The sequence below is a fragment of the Bufo bufo genome, chromosome 2 (assembly GCF_905171765.1).
Source record: "Bufo bufo chromosome 2, aBufBuf1.1, whole genome shotgun sequence".
Taxonomy (NCBI): domain Eukaryota; kingdom Metazoa; phylum Chordata; class Amphibia; order Anura; family Bufonidae; genus Bufo; species Bufo bufo.
The window spans coordinates 212,706,453-212,727,491 of record NC_053390.1 but is presented as its reverse complement, the minus strand read 5'-3'; the positions used below and the strand labels follow the sequence as shown (position 1 = coordinate 212,727,491).

The 21,039-nt window shown below is 42.9% G+C and overlaps 1 protein-coding gene across 5 annotated transcripts in view; it reads right to left on the bottom strand.

Moving 5' to 3' along the window:
* The window catches only part of RNF34 (ring finger protein 34), a 52,039-nt gene extending 31,227 nt beyond the window's left edge, over positions 1-20,812 (bottom strand). Inside the window, exons 1-4 of one of the 5 annotated variants that reach the window (XM_040416121.1) lie at positions 20,678-20,778; positions 7,016-7,067; positions 3,636-3,689; positions 2,798-3,004 (exon numbers count right to left, since the gene is read on the bottom strand). In XM_040416121.1, the coding sequence (XP_040272055.1) occupies positions 2,798-2,989 (192 nt within the window). In that variant the 5' untranslated portion in view covers positions 2,990-3,004; positions 3,636-3,689; positions 7,016-7,067; positions 20,678-20,778. Of the gene's footprint in view, positions 1-2,797; positions 3,014-3,635; positions 3,690-7,015; positions 7,068-20,677 lie in introns of those variants that run through there. The other 4 variants (XM_040416120.1, XM_040416122.1, XM_040416119.1 and 1 more) reach the window with 4 other exon arrangements.
* Between the last annotated feature and the right edge of the window lie 227 nt (positions 20,813-21,039).

Here is a 21,039-nt window from a genome sequence, read left to right as displayed (position 1 = left end):
TCCTTATCCATTAAGAATGGATTGGGGCTGAACTGATCCGTTTTGGGCTGCTTGTGAGAGCCCTGAAACGGATCTCACAAGCGGACCCAGAAACGCCAGTGTGAAAGTAGCCTAAGGTGGATATTGTTACATCGGCAGCCCATGTCCATCTCTGCTCCACTACTTCTATAAGCAACATTATTTCTTAAACTACTACCACTCCTATTTTGCCTTTACCACCATATCTCCTCCTCTCCTTGCTCTATGTGCTTCAGCACAGCTGCTTCTAATTGTTAACCAGCTTCTGCTATAATTGCTGGCCTGCCTTCTCTTTCTCTCTGCCTGAGCAATTAGGTTCCTAGCTTGCTAAGCTCCTGCTAAGGGTCTATTCACACGTCCGTATGCGTTTTGCGGATCCGCAAAACACTGACACCGACAAAGTGCGTTCTGTATTTTGTGGACCGCACATCACCGGCACTCTCATAGAATGCCTTTTCTTGTCTGCAATTACATGTTCTATTTTTTTGCGTAACTGAAGTGCGGATCTGCAGATGCGGATGCAGACAGCACATTCCGGCGCTATTGAAAATGAATGGGTCCGCACCTGTTCCGCAAAATTGCGGAACGGATGTGGACCCATTTTGCTGACATGTGAATGGACCCCAAGATGTTTGTTCAAGTTGTCTGCCTTTGTACCGATCATTTACCTTTGTGACCCTCTGCTGCAAGATTTTACCTTGGACCTGTATCATCGACTCACATGAACTCTCCGTGCCCTGGCCTTGTCCTGTTTCTGACTCTGAGTACTGCCTGAACCCTTGCTGCTCTGTGTGTCACTGTGGGTCAGCTGCCAACTACAGGGACTATTCCAAGAGGTAGCAGCTTGGTGGCTCTCCTACAGCAAAGTTCAAATTCCTATATAGAGCTTAAAGGGTGAAAACAAGTGGGACGCCAGGATAAGGCCCACAGGAATGGCCCAAAATCAAGCCAGTTGGCACAGTGGTTCCACAACTATTGTCCCTAACAGATATACAGTGGCGGAAATAATTATTTGACCCCTCACTGATTTTGTAAGTTTGTCCAATGACAAAGAAATGAAAAGTCTCAGAACAGTATCATTTCAATGGTAGGTTTATTGTAACAGTGGCAGATAGCACATCAAAAGGAAAATCGAAAAAATAACTTTAAATAAAAGATAGCAAATGATTTGCATTTCATTGAGTGAAATAAGTATTTGAACCCTCTAACAAAAAAAGACTTAATACTTGGTGGAAAAACCCTTGTTTGCAAGCACAGAGGTCAAACGTTTCTTGTAATTGATGACCAAGTTTGCGCACATTTTAGGAGGAATGTTGGTCCACTCCTCTTTGCAGATCATCTCTAAATCCCTAAGGTTTCGAGGCTGTCTCTGTGCAACTCTGAGCTTGAGCTCCCTCCATAGGTTTTCGATTGGATTAAGGTCCGGAGACTGACTAGGCCACTCCATGACCTTAATGTGCTTCTTCTTGAGCCACTCCTTTGTTGCCTTTGCTGTATGTTTTGGGTCATTGTCGTGCTGGAACACCCATCCACGACCCATTTTCAGTTTCCTGGCAGAGGGAAGGAGGTTGTCGCTCAGGATTTCACGATACATGGCTCCGTCCATTTTCCCGTTTATGCGAATAAGTTGTCCTGTGCCCTTAGCAGAAAAACACCCCCAAAGCAAAATGTTTCCACCCCCATGCTTGACGGTGGGGACGGTGTTTTGGGGGTCATAGGCAGCATTTTTCTTCCTCCAAACACAGCGAGTTGAGTTAATGCCAAAGAGCTCTATTTTGGTCTCATCAGACCACAGCACCTTCTCCCAGTCACTCTCTGAATCATTCAGGTGTTCATTGGCAAACTTCAGACGGGCCTGCACATGTGCCTTCCTGAGCAGGGGGACCTTGCGAGCCCTGCAGGATTTTAATCCATTGCGGTGTAATGTGTTTCCAATGGTTTTCTTGGTGACTGTGGTCCCTGCTAATTTGAGGTCATTAACTAACTCCTCCCGTGTAGTTCTAGGATGCTTTTTCACCTTTCTCAGAACCATTGACACCCCACGAGGTGAGATCTTGCGTGGAGCCCCAGAGCGAGGTCGATTGATGGTCATTTTGTGCTCCTTCCATTTTCGAACAATCGCACCAACAGTTGTCACCTTCTCTCCCAGCTTCTTGCTAATGGTTTTGTAGCCCATTCCAGCCTTGTGCAGGTCTACAATTTTGTCTCTGACATCCTTGGACAGCTCTTTGGTCTTTCCCATGTTGGAGAGTTTGGAGTCTGCTTGATTGATTGATTCTGTGGACAGGTGTCTTTTATACAGGTGACTAGTTAAGACAGGTGTCCTTAATGAGGGTGACTAATTGAGTAGAAGTGTCTAACCACTCTGTGGGAGCCAGAACTCTTAATGGTTGGTAGGGGTTCAAATACTTATTTCACTCAATGAAATGCAAATCAGTTGCTATCTTTTATTTAAAGTTATTTTTTCGATTTTCCTTTTGATGTGCTATCTGCCACTGTTACAATAAACCTACCATTGAAATGATACTGTTCTGAGACTTTTCATTTCTTTGTCATTGGACAAACTTACAAAATCAGTGAGGGGTCAAATAATTATTTCCGCCACTGTAAATGTATTCTGTGTATGCCCTAATAAATATGTAATGGGGATGCATCTGCAATGTGTTATAATCAGCAAATTCCCTAGCAAAGCCTGATTTCTCACAAATATGCAGTCCACACAAATGTCAGCTTTCAGCTGTATGACAGAAATATAAAACACCACAGAGCATAATTTCACCTTCTTCCTGAAGACTGTAAAGTTCAGTCCACAAGCTTTACACACAATGTTAGAGGCTGATGAAGGATATGGTGAAAAGTCGGTATTCTGTGCAAATCTAAAAGGGCCTGCTCCACCAAAGCCCGACTGCTGCCCTCGCACAGCTCCTGTACCCATGACTTCATTCAGCAACCCACAGCAAGACGCCCACATGGAGCTGGCCCCCGCCTGTAACATGCAAGCAGACATGCTGGTAAAGACAAGAAAGGACAAGGCAGAAACATGGTTGACATTACAGAAAACTGATTAATCTGAAAAACAATAAATAACAAATAAGCAATATATAAAAATAGGAGCTCATTGGTAACGTCTCATCTGTTGGGAATAAACCTTGAAGTTCTTCAGTTTTATTGGTTGGTCCTAACTAAGGCTACTTTCACACTAGCATTTGTATTTTCTGGTATGGAGATCTGTCATAGGGTCTCAATACCGTAGCAAAAATGCTTCCATTTTGTCCCCATTCATTGTCAATGGGGACAAAACGTAACGTAACTGAACAGAATGCTCCAAAAAGCATTCCGTTCCGATTAGTTGCATTCCCATACCGGAGAGCAAACCACAGCAAGCTGCGGTTTTCTTTCCGTCATGGGATGCGGAGCAAGACAGATCCGTCATGACCCACAATGCAAGTCAATGGGGACGTATCCGTCTTGCCAATGTTAAAGATAATACAACCGGATCCGTTCATAAAGTGAAAGTAGCCTAAGCTAATTTATTGCGGCCACTTATGAGACACAACACAACTGAATTTTTCACATACAAGAAGTATAGGACACCACGTAATTCTGAAACTACTTACAGTCTACAACTGTGAAAAATGTGATATCTAAAGCTCAAAACCATGTTCAAGTTTCTGTACAAGAAACAAAAAGGTTAAATGTATTTTTATACGTTTTTCGAGCAAAAAGTATCACAAATGAAGACAATGCACTTGGAAGGCTAGAACAGAGCTGGTAAGACTGAGATAGGCATCATCAGTGAGGCGCCCCCTAGTTGTTGGGACGGCACAGCTGGAAAGACAGTTTTCAAAGATATCTTCTCTCTGGCTGCAGCAATCTCTGGTTTAGTAACCTAACGGACTCTTTTTTTTTGCTTATTTTAAAGGGGTTGTCTCACTTCAGCAAATGGAATTTATCATGTAGAGAAAGTTAATACAAGCCACTTACTAATGTACTGTGATTGTCTATATTGCCTCCTTTGCTGGCTGGATTAGTTTTTTCATCATATTATACAATGCTCGTTTTCTAAGGGTTACAACCACCCTGCAATCCCGCAGCAGGAAAAAGCACTGACGTCTCTGGTGGCTGGGACTGTGGGAGTGTGTACAGGCCGATGCTTTATCCTATTGTGTGCAACCACGGCCACTGATGCTGGATTGCAGGGTGGTTGTAAACCTCTGGAAATGAGCAGTGTATAATGTGATGGAAAGGCTGTATTACACTGGCTGATATTTCGGCTGATAAACGCTTGTTAGCGATTATCTTGCAGTGTAATACTGCTGCCAATTTAAGCACGATTAAAAATCTGCGCTTGTCGACGGCAGATTGTGCTGTCTAATAACGATTTGCTGCTGGCAAACCACTAGACAGTATGGGGAAGAGCAAAGACATAGGGAATGCTCCTTCCCATGCTGCAGAGGAAATTGCTGCATGTAATAGCAGCGGTCTCCTCCACTAGATAGCAAGTGATTGACAGGAGGGATCGCTTGCTGATCTGCCTAAGGGCCAATTCACACATCCGTAGAATGGGTCCTCATCCGTTCCGCAATTCTGCGGAACAGGGGTGGCCCCATTTTGTCACACCTGTGACAAGTGTTAGAAGGTCAGAAAGACTGACTGCACATGAGTGATCTGACTGCCTCTTTTGGTTTCACTTTGTCTGTGTTACTGGTATGTCCACACCTCCTGTTCAGGTGTGGATCATGTGACCGTTACCTCTCCTTATTTAGTCTGACTTTACCCATCATTCCTTGCTCTGGATAGCTTCATTTGGTTTTGGAAGAGCTGGAGTGTGGTTCTTGTTGAAGTCCTGTTCATTCATCATACTCAGAAGTTAGGGGTGTTCCGCTTGTTGTGTTTTGAATCCCCCCCCCCCCCCCTGGTTGCTTACTAGGCCTCAGCGAGACGCTGGTTCCTTCCCTAGGAAGGAACGGGTTGTCTCTGTCTTGTCATTACCTTTAGGGTATCCGAGGGTCACCAGTGTTTTCTAGGTATCTGTGTATGGGCATCTCTACCATCGAGAGGCGCCCATACGGATAGGAGTTAGGGCCAGGAGCAGGGTTTTATAGGTGGTGACCCTTTTCCTTCCCTAGCGGTGAGGCCTAGTGTCTTTACCCTTCCTTCTTGTTGTCTTTTGGTGTTCTCCCCTACTACATCCGTGACACATTCATTCTCAATGGGGACAAAAAGGATGCGGACAGCACACATTGTGCTGTCCGCATCTGCATTTCCAGTCCGCGGCTCCCGAAAAAAATAGAACATGTCCTATTAATGTCCGCAATAGCGGACGAGAATAGGCATTTCTATAGGGGTGCCGGCCCGGTGTATAGCACATCCACCATACACTACGGATGTGTGAATGGAACCTAATACAAGCTTAACTGTATTTACATGATAAATGCCATTTGCTGAGGTGAGACTACCCCTTGAAAAGGTGTTATCCTATGAACTGTGCTTATTACCTTCTGATGCAGCAGAGCTAAAATGAATGGTTAATGCGTTAAGTTAACAATGTAAAGAAAATGTTAATTTACTTTTTAAATGGTTTTCAACTTTTTTTGTCACAAGATAACACAGTGATGTTTTACTTTTAGTTCTGCTACATCTGTATCCACAGGTTACATGATATCATCGTAACTGTTGGATCACAGGGGGTCTGATCTCTGGAATCGCCTGTGATCCCAAGAATGGAGGGTCCCAGAGTCACTTCTCTGAATGGAGAGATAGAGTAGTAGACCGACATTTACACTATTTATTTTTATGGGACTGATGAAGAGAGTGCCCCATCAGTCCCATGAAAATTAATAGAGCGGTGGACTGATATGTGTGCAACCACTCCGGGGACCCTCCATTCTTTGGACTGCTGAGGTTCCCTCCAGTCTGACCCCTGTGGCTCAGTGATAAATACTTTTATGTGGATTAACCCCTTTATTGATATACAGTACACAGTTCAGGAGATAATTAAAAAGATAAACTGAGAAATAATATTGCAGAAAATATGGGTGCTTGGTGGAAATAATCTTGCTCAGTGACTTCACAATGCATGTTATATACTGTGGAAATATATACAGTGGGAAAAACTGTGTGTAAATCAATTTTAAAGGGGTTCTCCAGGAATAAAAAAAAAAAACGAAAATACTTAAAATATTATTTTATAATAAATATATTAACAAATACCTTTCATTAGTAATAATGGCTTGTTTTGTCTGGGGAGCAATCATCTGGAGAAATAAAATGGTCGCCGTCCTATCAGTACACACAAAACCTGTCCTAATCACACAGCAGGACAAGTTACTTCACAACACTGAGCTAAAGAGCTTGCCTCATCCTCCTCTCTGTTCTACTTGTCAGGAATCATGATCCTAAATACAGGTAAATCTCTGTGTGAATGGAGAAGATGCGGAGACATGAGAGGAGGGTGAGGTGTGGATAATGAGCAACAGCACTTGTTTACAGTCTCCATTACCACAGCTTGTCCATCCTCTATGTACTTCATGTCTCCTCAAACTAAATTCCCCAGAGATTCACCTTAAGTTCTTATCATCTGTATTTAGGATCATAATCCCTGGAAAGCAGAGAGGAGGATGAGGCAGCTCTTTACTTCAGTGCTGTGAAGTAACTTGTCCTCATGTGTGATCAGTACAGGTTTTGTGCAAACTAACAGGGCAGCGACCATTTTGTTTCCCCTAATGATTGCTCCCGAGACAAAACGAGCCATTATAAATAATGAAAGGAATTTGAGAATATATTTATAATAAAGTAATTTAAGTATATTCATTTTCTTAATTCCCGGAGAACCCCTTTAAGGGAACTACTGATTTAACGTACAAGTTCAGCGGTTTCTTCAAAGGGCTGATTGGCAGGGATGCCTGGAGTCTGACCCTACCTATCTGATACTCATGACCTATCCTAAGGATAGCTCATCAATATAAGAAACCAGTCAACCCCTTTAGTTACTTACCTGACAGATCCTGTGCCGCCGCTCTGGTTCTCCAGGCCAAGCTCTATTTAACCTAGTGCAGAGGTGATGGAAGATGACACAGACAATAAAGCAAAGCTGCCTAGCCTCAGAAAACATGGAGACAATATGACTAATACCAAGTGCAAACTTAGTCTAGAGTCTAAGAAGGTCATTTACTATCAGATATAAACCAGTTTTGTAGCGTATATCGGTCACAGATTGCGGCACAAAGGTTATTTGCACTGCAATCTGCAACTTTTCCCCACTCACGCCAGGTCTAAAAAAAGTGGTTGTGGCGTGACCAGGGAAGGTGACCGGTCTGCAGGCCCGTTTTATTTATCATTATCTAAGTCTGTTTTAGGCGTAGAAAATGTTCTAAATCTACGCAGGCAAGGAAGCTAGCAGAGATTTAGACTGGTCGTGGATTCGCCACAGTTATGTAGTTACGGCCGCTGGAACCATCATGGATCAGCAAAAACGCTTCCGCTAGAATTATACAACCGGCTGCATCCGTTATGAACGGATCGGTTGTAAAACAATTGTAAGTCAATTGTAAGCAGTTTTCTTTTGTGTACGAGAAAACGGATCCTGCACTGTTGACTTACATTGTGTTACATGCTGGATCCGTATCGTTCCGTATACCATGATGCACTCAAAAATGCTGCTTGCAGCGTTTTTCTGTCCAGCATGGGAACGCAACCAAGCGGAACGAAATGCATTCTGGTGCACTCCGTTCAGTTCAGTTATGTCCACATTGAAAATGAATGGGGACAAAACTGAAGCGCTTTCCTGATGTGAAAGTAGCTTAAAACGCCAGTCTTAAATAACCTCCTCAAGTTTCTTTGGCGCACATTTTCCCATTTTAAAGAGGTATTCCAGTTTCAATGAGTACATTTAGGCTAGGGCTACACGACGACAATAAGTCGCGCAACACATAGGGCAGAACTACACTGCAACATTTGTTGCGTGACATTTTGTCGCACCAATGTCGCGCAACAATTTTTATAATGATAGTCTATGGTGTCGCACTGCGACATGCTGCGACTGTCGCAGAAAAATCCATTTCGAATGGATTTTTTGCGACAGTCGTGTCGCAGCATATCACAGTGCGACACCATAGACTATAATTATAAAAATTGTTGTGCGACAAATGTCGTCGTGTAGCCCTAGCCTTATTTGTCTACAGCAGAGATCATCAACCTCTGGCACTCCAGCTTTTCTGAAACTACCACTCCCAGAAACCTCCTTTCACTTCTGTGGAAGTTACAAGAACAGCTAAGTAAGTGGCCACAACTACCACTTTTTGGCTCATGCACACAAGCTTAAATAGTGGTCCAAAATGCACAGGCACAGTCACTTAACTGGGTCCGCGATCCACAAGATTCAGTCCGCACTGCAAAAAAACTTAAATAGACTTACCGGTAATTATGTTTCCTTGAGTCCAACATGACGGCTTAACCATGAGGAGATTGGCCCCTTGACCTCTGTAGGGGCAGGAACACAGAGTTTAAAAGGCCACCACCCACTCTCACCCTCAGTGTTTACAAATTACCAAGTGGGTGAGTATTACTTCATACTCTAACCCCTCTTATAACCTCAGGGGGGGAATTTACGAGCAGTCATGGTGGATTCAAGGAAACAGAATTACCGGTAAGATTACGGTTTTTCCATTTCGTCCACCATGAAGGCTTAACCATGAGAACTATTAGATTACTTAGTAGGGAGGGAGACTGCTTGCTGGACCTTCTGTCCAAAGGTCAAATCAGTAGAAGCAGACACAATAATGTCTTATAAACGTATTTATATTAGACCAGGTGGCGGCTCTACAGATTTTGTCTAGGGAAACGCCCGCTCTTTCAGCCCATGAAGATGCCATTGCTCTTGTGGAATGGGCTCTTCTATTTGTGGGATTAGTAAGGCCTGACATTTGGTAACAGCAGGATATAGTTGACTTAATCCAACGACCTATAGAAGCCTTGGATGCTTTTCTCCCCTTGTTTTGACCAGCAAACTGAATAAGGAGATTGTCATCCTTTCTGAATTTTTTTTGTCGCAGCCAGGTATTGTAAAATAGTCTCCTTGACATCCAGGAGTTGGAATTGTTCCTCAGAAGAATTCTTTACATTTTCAGGAAACGAAGGGAAGACGATTTATTGGTCTCTATGAAAATCTGAGACGACTTTCGGAAGAAAACCCGGATCCAGTTTCAAAACTATCCTGTCCGGAAAGAGAGAGATAGGGTTCTCGGCAGGAGAGAGCCTGAATCTCTCCCAGGTGTCTAGCTGATGTTATAGCTATTAAGAACGCAGCTTTGAAAGTAAGATGTTTAATTGAAATGTCCTGTAAGGGAGTAAATGGAGATTTCATTATACCTTTCAAGACCAGGTTTAAATCCCACTGGGGAATCCTTGGCGTTATAGATGGTCTTAGTCTAGAAGCAGCTCTTACAAATCTTCTTATCCACCTATGGCTGACTAGATCTGTATCATAACATGCACCCAAAGCGGATATCTGTACCTTTAGTGTACTGGGTCTGAGGCCCATATCCAGCCCCCTCTGGAGAGAATCTAAAATCTCGATACTTGGGGGAGAATTTATTGGTGAATCTTGTCCCAGCCAACTGCAGTATTTTCTCCAGATTTTGAGATAGATTGATGAAGTAATTCTTTTTCTGCTAGATTTTAGAGTATTAATAACCTTTTCTGAAAGACCTTTACTCTTTAAGATCTCACGTTCAGGATCCATGCTGATAATTTGAACAGGCTGGGACCTTGGTGAAGGATGGGACCCTGTGATAGAATGTCCTTCTGGAGAGGTATTTTCTTTAGGACGGCGAACCAACTTCTCTTCGGCCAATAGGGAACCACCAGTATTACTGTTACAGGATCAGTTATTATCTTCTGCAGTACTCTAGGAATTAGGGCCCAGGGAGAAAAAACTTAAGCAAGGTTCCAGGTCCACCTGACTAAAAAAGCGTTGACTGCCCATGGCTCTTCTCTGGGGTTTAGAGAACAAAACCGTCCCACTTTCGTGTTGTTTTTGACGCGAATAGGTCTATTTGAGGGACTCCCCATCTTCTGGAAATTTTCTGAAAAATTTCTTGATTTAGGGACCACTCCCCTAGGGCAAAAGTTTTTCTGCTGAGGTAGTCGGCTTCTTTGTTTTCTGAACTCTTTAGATGGATCGCTGTGACTGAAAGTACATTTCTTTCTGCCCAGAAGAATATTCTTTCCGCCAGATCCTTTAGGCTTGGAGATCTTGTGCCCCCCTGGTGTTTTAGGTAGGCCACAGCTGTTACATTGTCGGAGAATATTTTTAGATGATGTTTTCCGGACAATAGTTTTTGGGATACTTTTAGAGTCTCCCAGACAGCTCTCAACTCTCGGTAGTTTGATCTTTGTTTTATTTCATTTGACCACCTGCCCTGGTAGTTTGAGGAGGCTACCTTTGCTCCCCAGCCCGTGCCGCTTGCATCTGTCACTATCTGGATTTCTCAACCAGGTTACGCCCCTCGACAGAATCTTCTTTTCCGTCCACCAGTTGAAATCTGACTTTACGCATAGGGGGATGGTTATCTTTTTCTCTAGGGAGGACTGTTTTCTGTCCTACTTCCCTAGTATCCAGGATTGAATTATCCTGGTATGGGCCTGGCACCATGCCACTGCGGTGATGCACAAGGTCATCATTCCCAGAAGGCTCATGGCACTCCTGATGGAACACTGACTTTAGGATTGGAATCTCTTTATCTTTTCCTTGAAAGATACCAACTTTTCTTGTGGTATAGATGACATCTGGGTAATAGAATTTAGCATCACCCCTAGGAATTTCATTTGAGTAGATGGTGCTAGACAAGATTTTTTCCGATTTATTAACCAGCCCAACTCTGAACTTGTGAATCGGGTAATCCGTTTGACTGGATGTTTCTAGTTCTGAGTTGCCTATAATAAGGAAATTGTCTAGATATGGAAATATGTTTAATCATTCTGTCCTGAGAGGGGAGATCATTTCCACCACCAGTTTTGTGAGCACCCTTGGGGCGGAGGATATCCCAAAGGGTAGAGCAGTGAACTGGAAATGATTTACCACACCAGCGTTGTCTATTAATGCAAATCTGAGGTATTTTTTATAAATGTTTGTGTATGGGGACGTAGTAATAGGCGTTTTTTTAGATCTATGGAAATCATGAAGGCTCCATTTTTGATTAAACGGATAATGGAGGATATAGACTGTATTTTGAATTTCCTGTAGGTAATGGCTTTAGATGTTCTATCCCCCCCCCCCCCCCCCCCCAAGATTTCATCCACAAGGCTCTTCTCGCTGAATTAAAGAGAGAGCCACATCCTTAGCGCCGAACCTAACAGACTCAGCTGAGGCATCTGCCAAGAACGCTGTGGCTGACCTGAGAAGGGGAATAGAGTTTAGGATCTCCTCTCTAGGAGTCCTGTGTTTAATATGGATTTCTAATTCGCTGAGCCAAAAATACATGGCTCTAGCCACTAATGTTGCCGCTATGTTCGTTTTAATACCAAACATGGACGCTTCCCAGGATTTTTTCAGTAGAGCATCAGCCTTCCTTTCCATTGGATCCTGTAGCTGAGAAGAATTCTCAAATGGAAGGGAGGTCTTTTTGACAACTTTCAATACCTGGACATCAATCTTTGGTGTTTAATTAAAGATTTTTACTTCAGCTTGATCAAACAGCCTGTTTCTAAACTCCCTAGAGACACCTAATCTCCTTTCTGGATCCGTCCACTCGTTCAGAATTATATCTTTAATATTTTTATTTACTGGATTTCTTCCAAACATTTCGTCCTGGACCAACCGGGGCTTTTGTATTTCCTCAATGCCCATGGTAGTTCTTACAGCTCCCAATAATTCCTCCATATCCCTAGAAGAGAAAATAATTTTTTACTATCTTCCACAATTTCTCCCTCTGACAGAACATCCATATCAATGTTCTGTCTAGAGGTGGAAGCCTCCTCGTTCATGTCCTTTATGTCAGAGGAGGATGGAAAGGACATCTTAGACCTTTTCGCAGGTGGAGCAGGAGGAAAGGATTTGAGGGAGGACAGGGAGGATTTTATCTCGTTCAGGATCATAGATTTAACTTCCATAAGGATAGATGGTTGCTCTTCTTTTACAAGCTCATTAATACAAGACTGCCAGAGCTTATTTTTGTAATTTTCAGGAAGTCTCTTGGTACAAGTTGTACATCTAGAGACTTTGGATCTAATTCTGGGCTCTTTCACTCCCTATAAGAGAGGAGCAACCAGGTATCAGAAGATCATACACATTAAAGGGAACCTGTCATCTGGATTTTGTGTATAGAGCTGAGGACATGGGTTACTAGATGGCCGCTAGCACATCCGCAATACCCAGTCCCCATAGCTCTGTGTGCTTTTATTATGTAAAAAAAATGGTTTGATACATATGCAAATTAACCTGAGATGAGTCCTGTATGTGATATGAGTCAGGGACAGGACTCATCTCAGGTTAATTTGCATATGTATCAAATCGTTTTTTTTATACAATAAAAGCACACAGAGCTATGGGGACTGGGTATAGCGGATGTGCTAGCGGCCATCTAGTAACCCATGTCTTCAGCTCTGTACACAAAATCCCGGTGACAGGTTCCCTTTAAGCATGTCAAAGTGATACATATTCTCCCCAGAGGGGAACTCACGGTTGGATTAGCTCAGGGGGGATCTGTAGAATCCACCTGGCCTGCAGGGGCATCAGAAGCTGACATTCTATCCTGGAGGAGGAACACCACACTGGAAACAGCCATACCTGTTGAATCTGCTGCTTTTTACTGCAGACACCACATCTGACGTCATCAGCGCGCGCACACGTGTGTTCCAAGCTCCGCCCCCCCCCCCCCCCATGTCCTCTGCAGGCCGGGAACAGGAGGTCTCTCTGTGAGGTGCCCCCAAGGTACAGAAAACACTGAGGATGAGAGTTGCTGGTGGCCTTTTAAACTCTGTGTTCCTGCCCCTACAGAGGTCAAGGGGTCAATCTCATGGTGGACGAAATGGGAAACAGAACGTGCTTCTACTCCGTGCCTCCGCTCTATATCTTGTGGATTGTGGACTTATTCAAGTGAATGGGTCCGCATCCGTGATAAAGAGCGCACCCGGCTGGTGCCAGTATATTTCAGACCCACTGGAAGCACAACTCCGTTCAAAGTGTAGTGCTGGGTTACTTCAGCTCAGCTCCCATTCTGCTGCAGGGAACAGCTAAACAGTGAGGGTGCTGGGTGTCAGACCCTCACAGATTGGATATTGATGACCTACAATGGAGCAGCAGATCTCCAACCTGCAGATTCCGAATTTCTTGGTTGTCAAGATCACGATGATAAAAATAGGATGTACTCCTTGACATCAGTTCAGACACATCAGATCATTTCCATGGTGCAGTCAGCCCTCTCTCTAGGGGACAAAGCTGCTTATATGCAGAGCAGGTGACAACTTGAAGGAATTATGCAGTATTTCTATATTGAGATATATATATATATATATATATATATATATATATATATATATATATATATATATAGCTTTAGAGAAACAGGACTGCACTCCAGATAAAAGTGAAAAATAAGTGGAACTTTATTCACCCATAACTTTGGCAACTTTGCGATGTTTCTTCCAGCATAGAAACAGTGAAAATGACAACATATAAAGGCAAGTCTCAAGTGACTAGCCAATCATACTGTGATTACAATCATGATTAAATTGAATACATATGATACATACAGTCATGTGAAAAAATTAGGACACCCTTTGAAAGCATGTGGTTTTTTGTAACATTTTTAATAAATGGTTATTTCATCTCCGTTTCAACAATACAGAGAGATTAAAGTAATCCAACTAAACAAAGAAAACTGAAGAAAAGTCTTTTCAAGATCTTCTGTAAATGTCATTCTACAAAAATGCCTATTCTAACTGAGGAAAAAGATAGGACACCCTCACATGTATTCCCTCTTAAATTGGCTCAGATCTCACACAGGTATATCACACCAGGTGCACATAATTAGTAGATCGTTACTCTGCATGTTGAATGAGGCTTGCCCTATTTAAACCTCAGACATTTAGTTTGGTGTGCTCCTGACTGTTGAAGTGAGAGTGAGCACCATGGTGAGAGCAAAAGAGCTGTCAGTGGACTTCAGAAAAAAGATTGTAGCAGCCTATGAGTCTGGGAAGGGATTTAAAAAGATCTCAAAAGATTTTGAAATCAGCCATTCCACTGTCCGGAAGATAGTCTACAAGTGGAGGGCTTTCAAAACAACTGCCAACATGCCCAGGACTGGTCGCCCCAGCAAGTTCACCCCAAGAGCAGACCGCAAGATGCTAAAAGAGGTATCCAAAAACCCTAAAGTGTCATCTCGAGAACTACAGCAGGCTCTGGCTACTGTTGATGTAGAAGTACATGCCTCTACAATCAGAAAGAGACTGTACAAGTTTAACTTGCATGGGAGGTGTGCAAGGAGGAAACCTTTGCTTTCCAAGAGAAACATCGAGGCCAGACTGACATTTGCCAGCGATAAAGTTGACAAAGACCAGGACTTCTGGAATAATGTTCTTTGGACAGATGAGTCCAAAATTGAATTATTTGGACACAACAGCAGAGGACATGTTTGGCGTAAACCAAACACAGCATTCCAAGAAAAGAACCTCATACCAACTGTGAAGCATGGAGGTGGAAGTGTCATGGTTTGGGGCTGCTTTGCTGCAGCAGGACCTGGTCAGCTCACCATCATAGAATCCACGATGAATTCTACTGTGTATCAGAAGGTGCTTGAAGAACATGTGAGACCATCAGTTAGAAAATTAAAGCTGAAGCGGAACTGGACCATGCAACATGACAATGACCCAAAACATACTAGTAAATCAACCAAAGATTGGCTGAAAAAGAAGAAATGGAGAGTCCTGGAATGGCCAAGTCAAAGTCCAGATTTGAATCCCATTGAGATGCTGTGGGGTGACTTGAAAAGGGCTGTACGTGCAAGAAACCCCTCAAACATCTCACAGCTGAAAAAGTTCTGCATTGAGGAGTGGGGTAAAATTTCCTCAGACCGATGTCGAAGACTGGTAGATGGCTACAAGAACCGTCTCACTGCAGTTATTTCAGCCAAAGGAGGTAACACTCGCTATTAGGGGCAAGGGTGTCCTATCTTTTTCCTCAGTTAGAATAGGCATTTTTGTAGAATGACATTTACAGAAGATCTTGAAAAGACTTTTCTTCAGTTTTCTTTGTTTAGTCGGATTACTTTAATCTCTCTGTATTGTTGAAACGGAGATGAAATAACCATTTATTAAAAATGTTACAAAAAACCACATGCTTTCAAAGGGTGTCCTAATTTTTTCACATGACTGTATAAACAAAGTGCATGTGCATAAAGTGACATGTGCTTAAGAGATCCGCATCACAAGAACATCGTCCCTGGTCATCGATCACATAAACATATAATATATAAGTCGTATAAGTGTATAATAAAGTGCATGAATGTATCAGATGAAGATCGTAGAAATCGCACCTCTAGATGAAATGGCGCCAGCATACACTATCGTGTTTCGTTGAGCGTCTCCATTCCTTCACTGTGCATGTCCAGATCTGCGTCATCCTCTCTGTCATAGCGCTTTCATGTGACGCATGCGCTTCATCCTAGTTACACTAAAGGCACCATTTTGATAGAGGGCAACATTGCCCAACGGTTGCGTAAGTGCCACTCGTGCATACCTTCAATGTGCAAAACACTTTCCTGTATAGTATATTAAGCCGCAGTAGGTACATCCTACATAAATCAGCATGTGAAGAAGGTACCAGCTCTGCCGAGATGCCGACCCACTAGATGGCATGTGTCAGAAGGGGACACGTCAGTGTACCCAGCCGGCACCGCCAAACTAATTGCTGAAAATAACGCAGCCATAAGAGGAATTCTTAAAGGAAAGCGTAGCTGAATAAAGAAAATTTCATATCTGGAAATACGCAGCGAGAAGACTGTAGATGTTGCAGCTCGGTACATCTAGAGGTGCGATTTCTACGATCTTCATCTGATACATTCATGCACTTTATTATACACTTATACTACTTATATATTATATGTTTATGTGATCGATGACCAGGGACGATGTTCTTGTGATGCGGATCTCTTAAGCACATGTCACTTTATGCACATGCACTTTGTTTATATGTATCATATGTATTCAATTTAATCATGATTGTAATCACAGTATGATTGGCTAGTCACTTGAGACTTGCCTTTATATGTTGTCATTTTCACTGTTTCTATGCTGGAAGAAACATCGCAAAGTTGCCAAAGTTATGGGTGAATAAAGTTCTACTTATTTTTCACTTTTATCTGGAGTGCAGTCCTGTTTCTCTAAAGCTGTATTGTTGGGGCATTGCCGCTGCCCTTGTGGATTTTGCACCCGACTCCTGGTGGTGCTCCCGCTGGATTTTCTTCAATATATATATATATATATATATATAAAAAAAAATTATTATATATAATGTACCAATGAAATAAAACTTTTTGGCTTAGTTACAAAAAAATAAATAATAAATCTTTCACACTCTACTAGTGAAACCTAGTGGTGAAATTCCGATCATCTAAAATCCCATACTGAAACCCAGTAACACAAAGGTGCATTAACAGCCCCCAGAACGCTGTATTGTGTATGCTTGCTGGAAAAAAGCAGTTGGGTGATAAATTAATTAAGATGTGACAGAACTTAAAGATTTTCCAAAATATTGGGAACTCTCTAAGCAATGAGTCACACCCATTCACTTGGGAGCTGAGCTGCAGTAATCCGGCACAGCCACTACACAACGGAGGGAGCTGTCTGCTTCTGGCTCCATCCACTGTGTTTTTTTGAAAACAGCTGAATGATGGAGGTGCCAGCTGTCAGCCCCCCACCAATGATGACATGTCCTATATATATATATATATATATATATATATATATATATATATATAAAAGAAAAAGAAAGAAAGCAGCACACAAAAAAGGAACGGGTGCAAAAAAATCCTCCCAGGAGACCTGCGACCAAGATCCCAAATGTAGATAATGTAGCAAAAGAAGGCAGCACTCCAGATTGCAGTAAAAAAGTGGACGGTTTATTCACTCATCAGCATAGCTGATGAGTGAATAAACCGTCCACTTTTTTACTGCAATCTGGAGTGCTGCCTTCTTTTGCTACATTATATATACATATATATATATATACACACACACACCGTATTTTTCGCTTTATAAGACGCACCTGATGATAAGATGCACCTAGATTTTTGAGGAGGAAAAAAAGAAAAAATATATTTTGAACCAAAAGGTGTGCTTTTGAACTAATGGTGGTCTGTGGATGACGCACTGTTATGGGGGTACCAGTGGATGACGCACTGTTATGGGGGGACCTGTGGATGACGCACTGTTATGGGGGATCTGTGGATGACGCACTTTTATGAGGGGGATGTGTGGATGATACGCTACTACGGGGGATGTGTGGATGACGCACATATAGCATCTTATGTAGTGGGGGTCACTATTCACACAGGGACAATATACTGTGACACATATGATACTGTGACCAGCATAATATAATCTTATGCTGGTCACAGTATCATATGTGTCACAGTATATTGTCCCTGTGCGAATAGTGACACCACAGGGCACACAGTAGACTTTATATGTAAAATCTTTTAATGGCTCTGCTTTCTTCTACAACAGTACTCACTATGAAAGCAGCGGTCCAGCCGGCACGTGACGTCACTCAGTCAGTCAGTCACGCTCCTGCCAGCTTCATTAATGAAGTGGGAGGAGCATGACCGAGTGAGTGACGTCACGTGCCGGCTGGACCGTTGCTTTCATAGTGAGTACTGGTATAGAAGAAAGCAGAGTGTAATGAAGCCGTTTTCATATATACAGTCTATAATCTTCAAGCAGTGTCTCTGCTTTAAACTAGGGCAATCCTCTGTAGTAGTACAACTCACTATGAAAGCGGCAGGCAGGGCGGCAGCGTAACCTCGCGATGCTCACTCATTCACGCTCCTTCTCCTCCTTCATGAATGAACTGGGAGGAGCGTGAATGAGTGAGCATCGCGAGGTTACGCTGCCGCCCTGCCTGCCGCTTTCATAGTGAGTTGTACTACTACAGAGGATTGCCCTAGTTTAAAGCAGAGACACTGCTTGAAGATTATAGACTGTATATATGAAAATTGCTGTGCGCGGGGCCCGATGTATTACAGTACAGTGACTGCATCAGGCCCCGCCGCGAGTGTTGCCAGCCTCCGTCCCCTCCTCCCACCCCTCTGATACATCACAGGCCGCAATGTATCAGCATCACCAAAGTAAACATGGCAGCGTTCGCTTTATAAGACGCACTGCCATTTCCCCCACACTTTTGGGGGGGAAAAAGTGTGTCTTATAAAGCGAAAAATACGGTATACATATTTATATATATATATATATATATATATATATATATATACACACACACACACACACACACACACACACACACACACACACAGTCGAGTCACATTATTATGACCACTATCTACTTTTGACATCAGCAGCTCAGAGCCTATGAAGGAAGTCACGTGTCGTGAGGGCTGCTGGGTATATAAGCTGTCTGCACACATCCCTCGTTGCTTTCATGGGTAAAAGGGGCAATTTATCAGCGCTGCATAAAGGGAGGATTATTGGCTTTCAAGCCAAGGATGGCGGTATTTCTGAAACTGCAGTTTGTGAACGGTTCACGTGCTGCTGTGGCACCATTGTGAATAAGCGTTGTGTAGACTGCGGAGCACCAAGTGCCACTAAGAGGTGAACGTCAGCTATGAAGGGGTACGAGGGCAGACCGACACACTACAGTGGAGTAGGGACAAGTTCAGTAACGCATTTCAGACCATAAACAAATAGCGGTCCTTCCTCATGAGGAAGGACCACTATTTATGGTCTGAAACACGTTACTGAACTTGTCCTATATGGCGACGATTTTATACCGCAATAAAGCTACGATTTTTCACCATTTTTGATCTGGATATTTCTACTTTTCCTGATGTATCGCAACGCATCCAGGTGCGTCATCCGTGCTCGGTTGGTGGAGGGGAAGGTGAGAGCTGCTGTGTGCTTCAATGTGATCTATATAGTAATAGTGTATACGGAATCACTAGTAATATATACATACACAGTATACTATACTATGTATGTATATATTACTAGTGATTCCGTATACACTATTACTATACTGTGTGTATATATACAGTACAGACCAAAAGTTTGGACACACCTTCTCATTCAAAGAGTTTTCTCGATTTTCATGACTATGGAAATTGTAGATTCACACTGAAGGCATCAAAACTATGAATTAACACATGTGGAATTATATACATAACAAACAAGTGTGAAACAACTGAAAATATGTCATATTCTAGGTTCTTCAAAGTAGCCACCTTTTGCTTTGATTACTGCTTTGCACACTCTTGGCATTCTCTTGATGAGCTTCAAGAGGTAGTCCCCTGAAATGGTTTTCACTTCACAGGTGTGCCCTGTCAGGTTTAATAAGTGGGATTTCTTGCCTTATAAATGGGGTTGGGACCATCAGTTGCGTTGAGGAGAAGTCAGGTGGATAGACAGCTGATAGTCCTACTGAATAGACTGTAAGAATTTGTATTATGGCAAGAAAAAAGCAGCTAAGTAAAGAAAAACAAGTGGCCATCATTACTTTAAGAAATGAAGGTCAGTCAGCCGAAAAATTGGGAAAACTTTGAAAGTAAGGGCTATTTGACCATGAAGGAGAGTGATGGGGTGCTGCGCCAGATGACCTGGCCTCCACAGTCACCGGACCTGAACCCAATCGAGATGGTTTGGGGTGAGCTGGACCGCAGAGTGAAGGCAAAAGGGCCAACAAGTGCTAAGCATCTCTGGGAACTCCTTCAAGACTGTTGGAAGACCATTTCAGGGGTCTACCTCTTGAAGCTCATCAAGAGAATGCCAAGAGTGTGCAAAGCAGTAATCAAAGCAAAAGGTGGCTACTTTGAAGAACCTAGAATATGACATATTTTCAGTTGTTTCACACTTGTTTGTTATGTATATAATTCCACATGTGTTAATTCATAGTTTTGATGCCTTCATAGTCATGAAAATAAAGAAGAAAACTCTTTGAATGAGAAGGTGTGTCCAAACTTTTGGTCTGTACCGTAATATATATATATATACACACACACACACACACACTATACTACTACAGATTACTTATATATTACTACTATATACTATACTATGTAAGGAATCAGTAGCAGTATAGTGTGTGTATAGATATATACACACACACATAGTATAGTATATAGTAGTTATATATAAGGAATCAGTGGCAGTATAGTGAGTATATATATATATATATATATATATATATATATATATATACACACAAACACACACAAAGTATAGTATATAGTGAGTATATATATATTATATTATATATACACACACACACACAGTATAGTGAAGCGCAGCAGATCCATTGTGTTGCTTGTGTTATCATTGTAGGTCTCTGTACCCCAGCAGCCCCCCGGGGACCAGACCAGTCCCTACACTCAGCGCCCGGTCCTGCATGTATTATCCCGCAGACACAAGCCCCGTGCCCGCACTGCCTCTTTACCTTCATGACACCGTCCGCTTTGCGCTCCCCACCGACCCGGTCTCTGACACACAACCATCAGTCGCTACCGTTACATGTAAATTCCACCGTTAGATGACATCAGGGCCATGTGACCGGAGCTGGCGGTGACGTCATTGGGACACATGACCACGCTTCGGGAGAGGAGGGAGGCATGAATGGATGGTCTCCAGTACAGGGCGTAGCTCGGGCGCGTTTTCTTCTCTGCTGCATAAACCCCCTGCAATTCTCGGCCCCCCAGCTCTTATGTGCAGAGGCTGGAAGCCTTTCATGTCAGTGCTGCTGGAGCGCTGGGCCGAGGTCTGCCGTGTTACTCGGCCCCCGGCTCGTATGTGCAGAGGCTG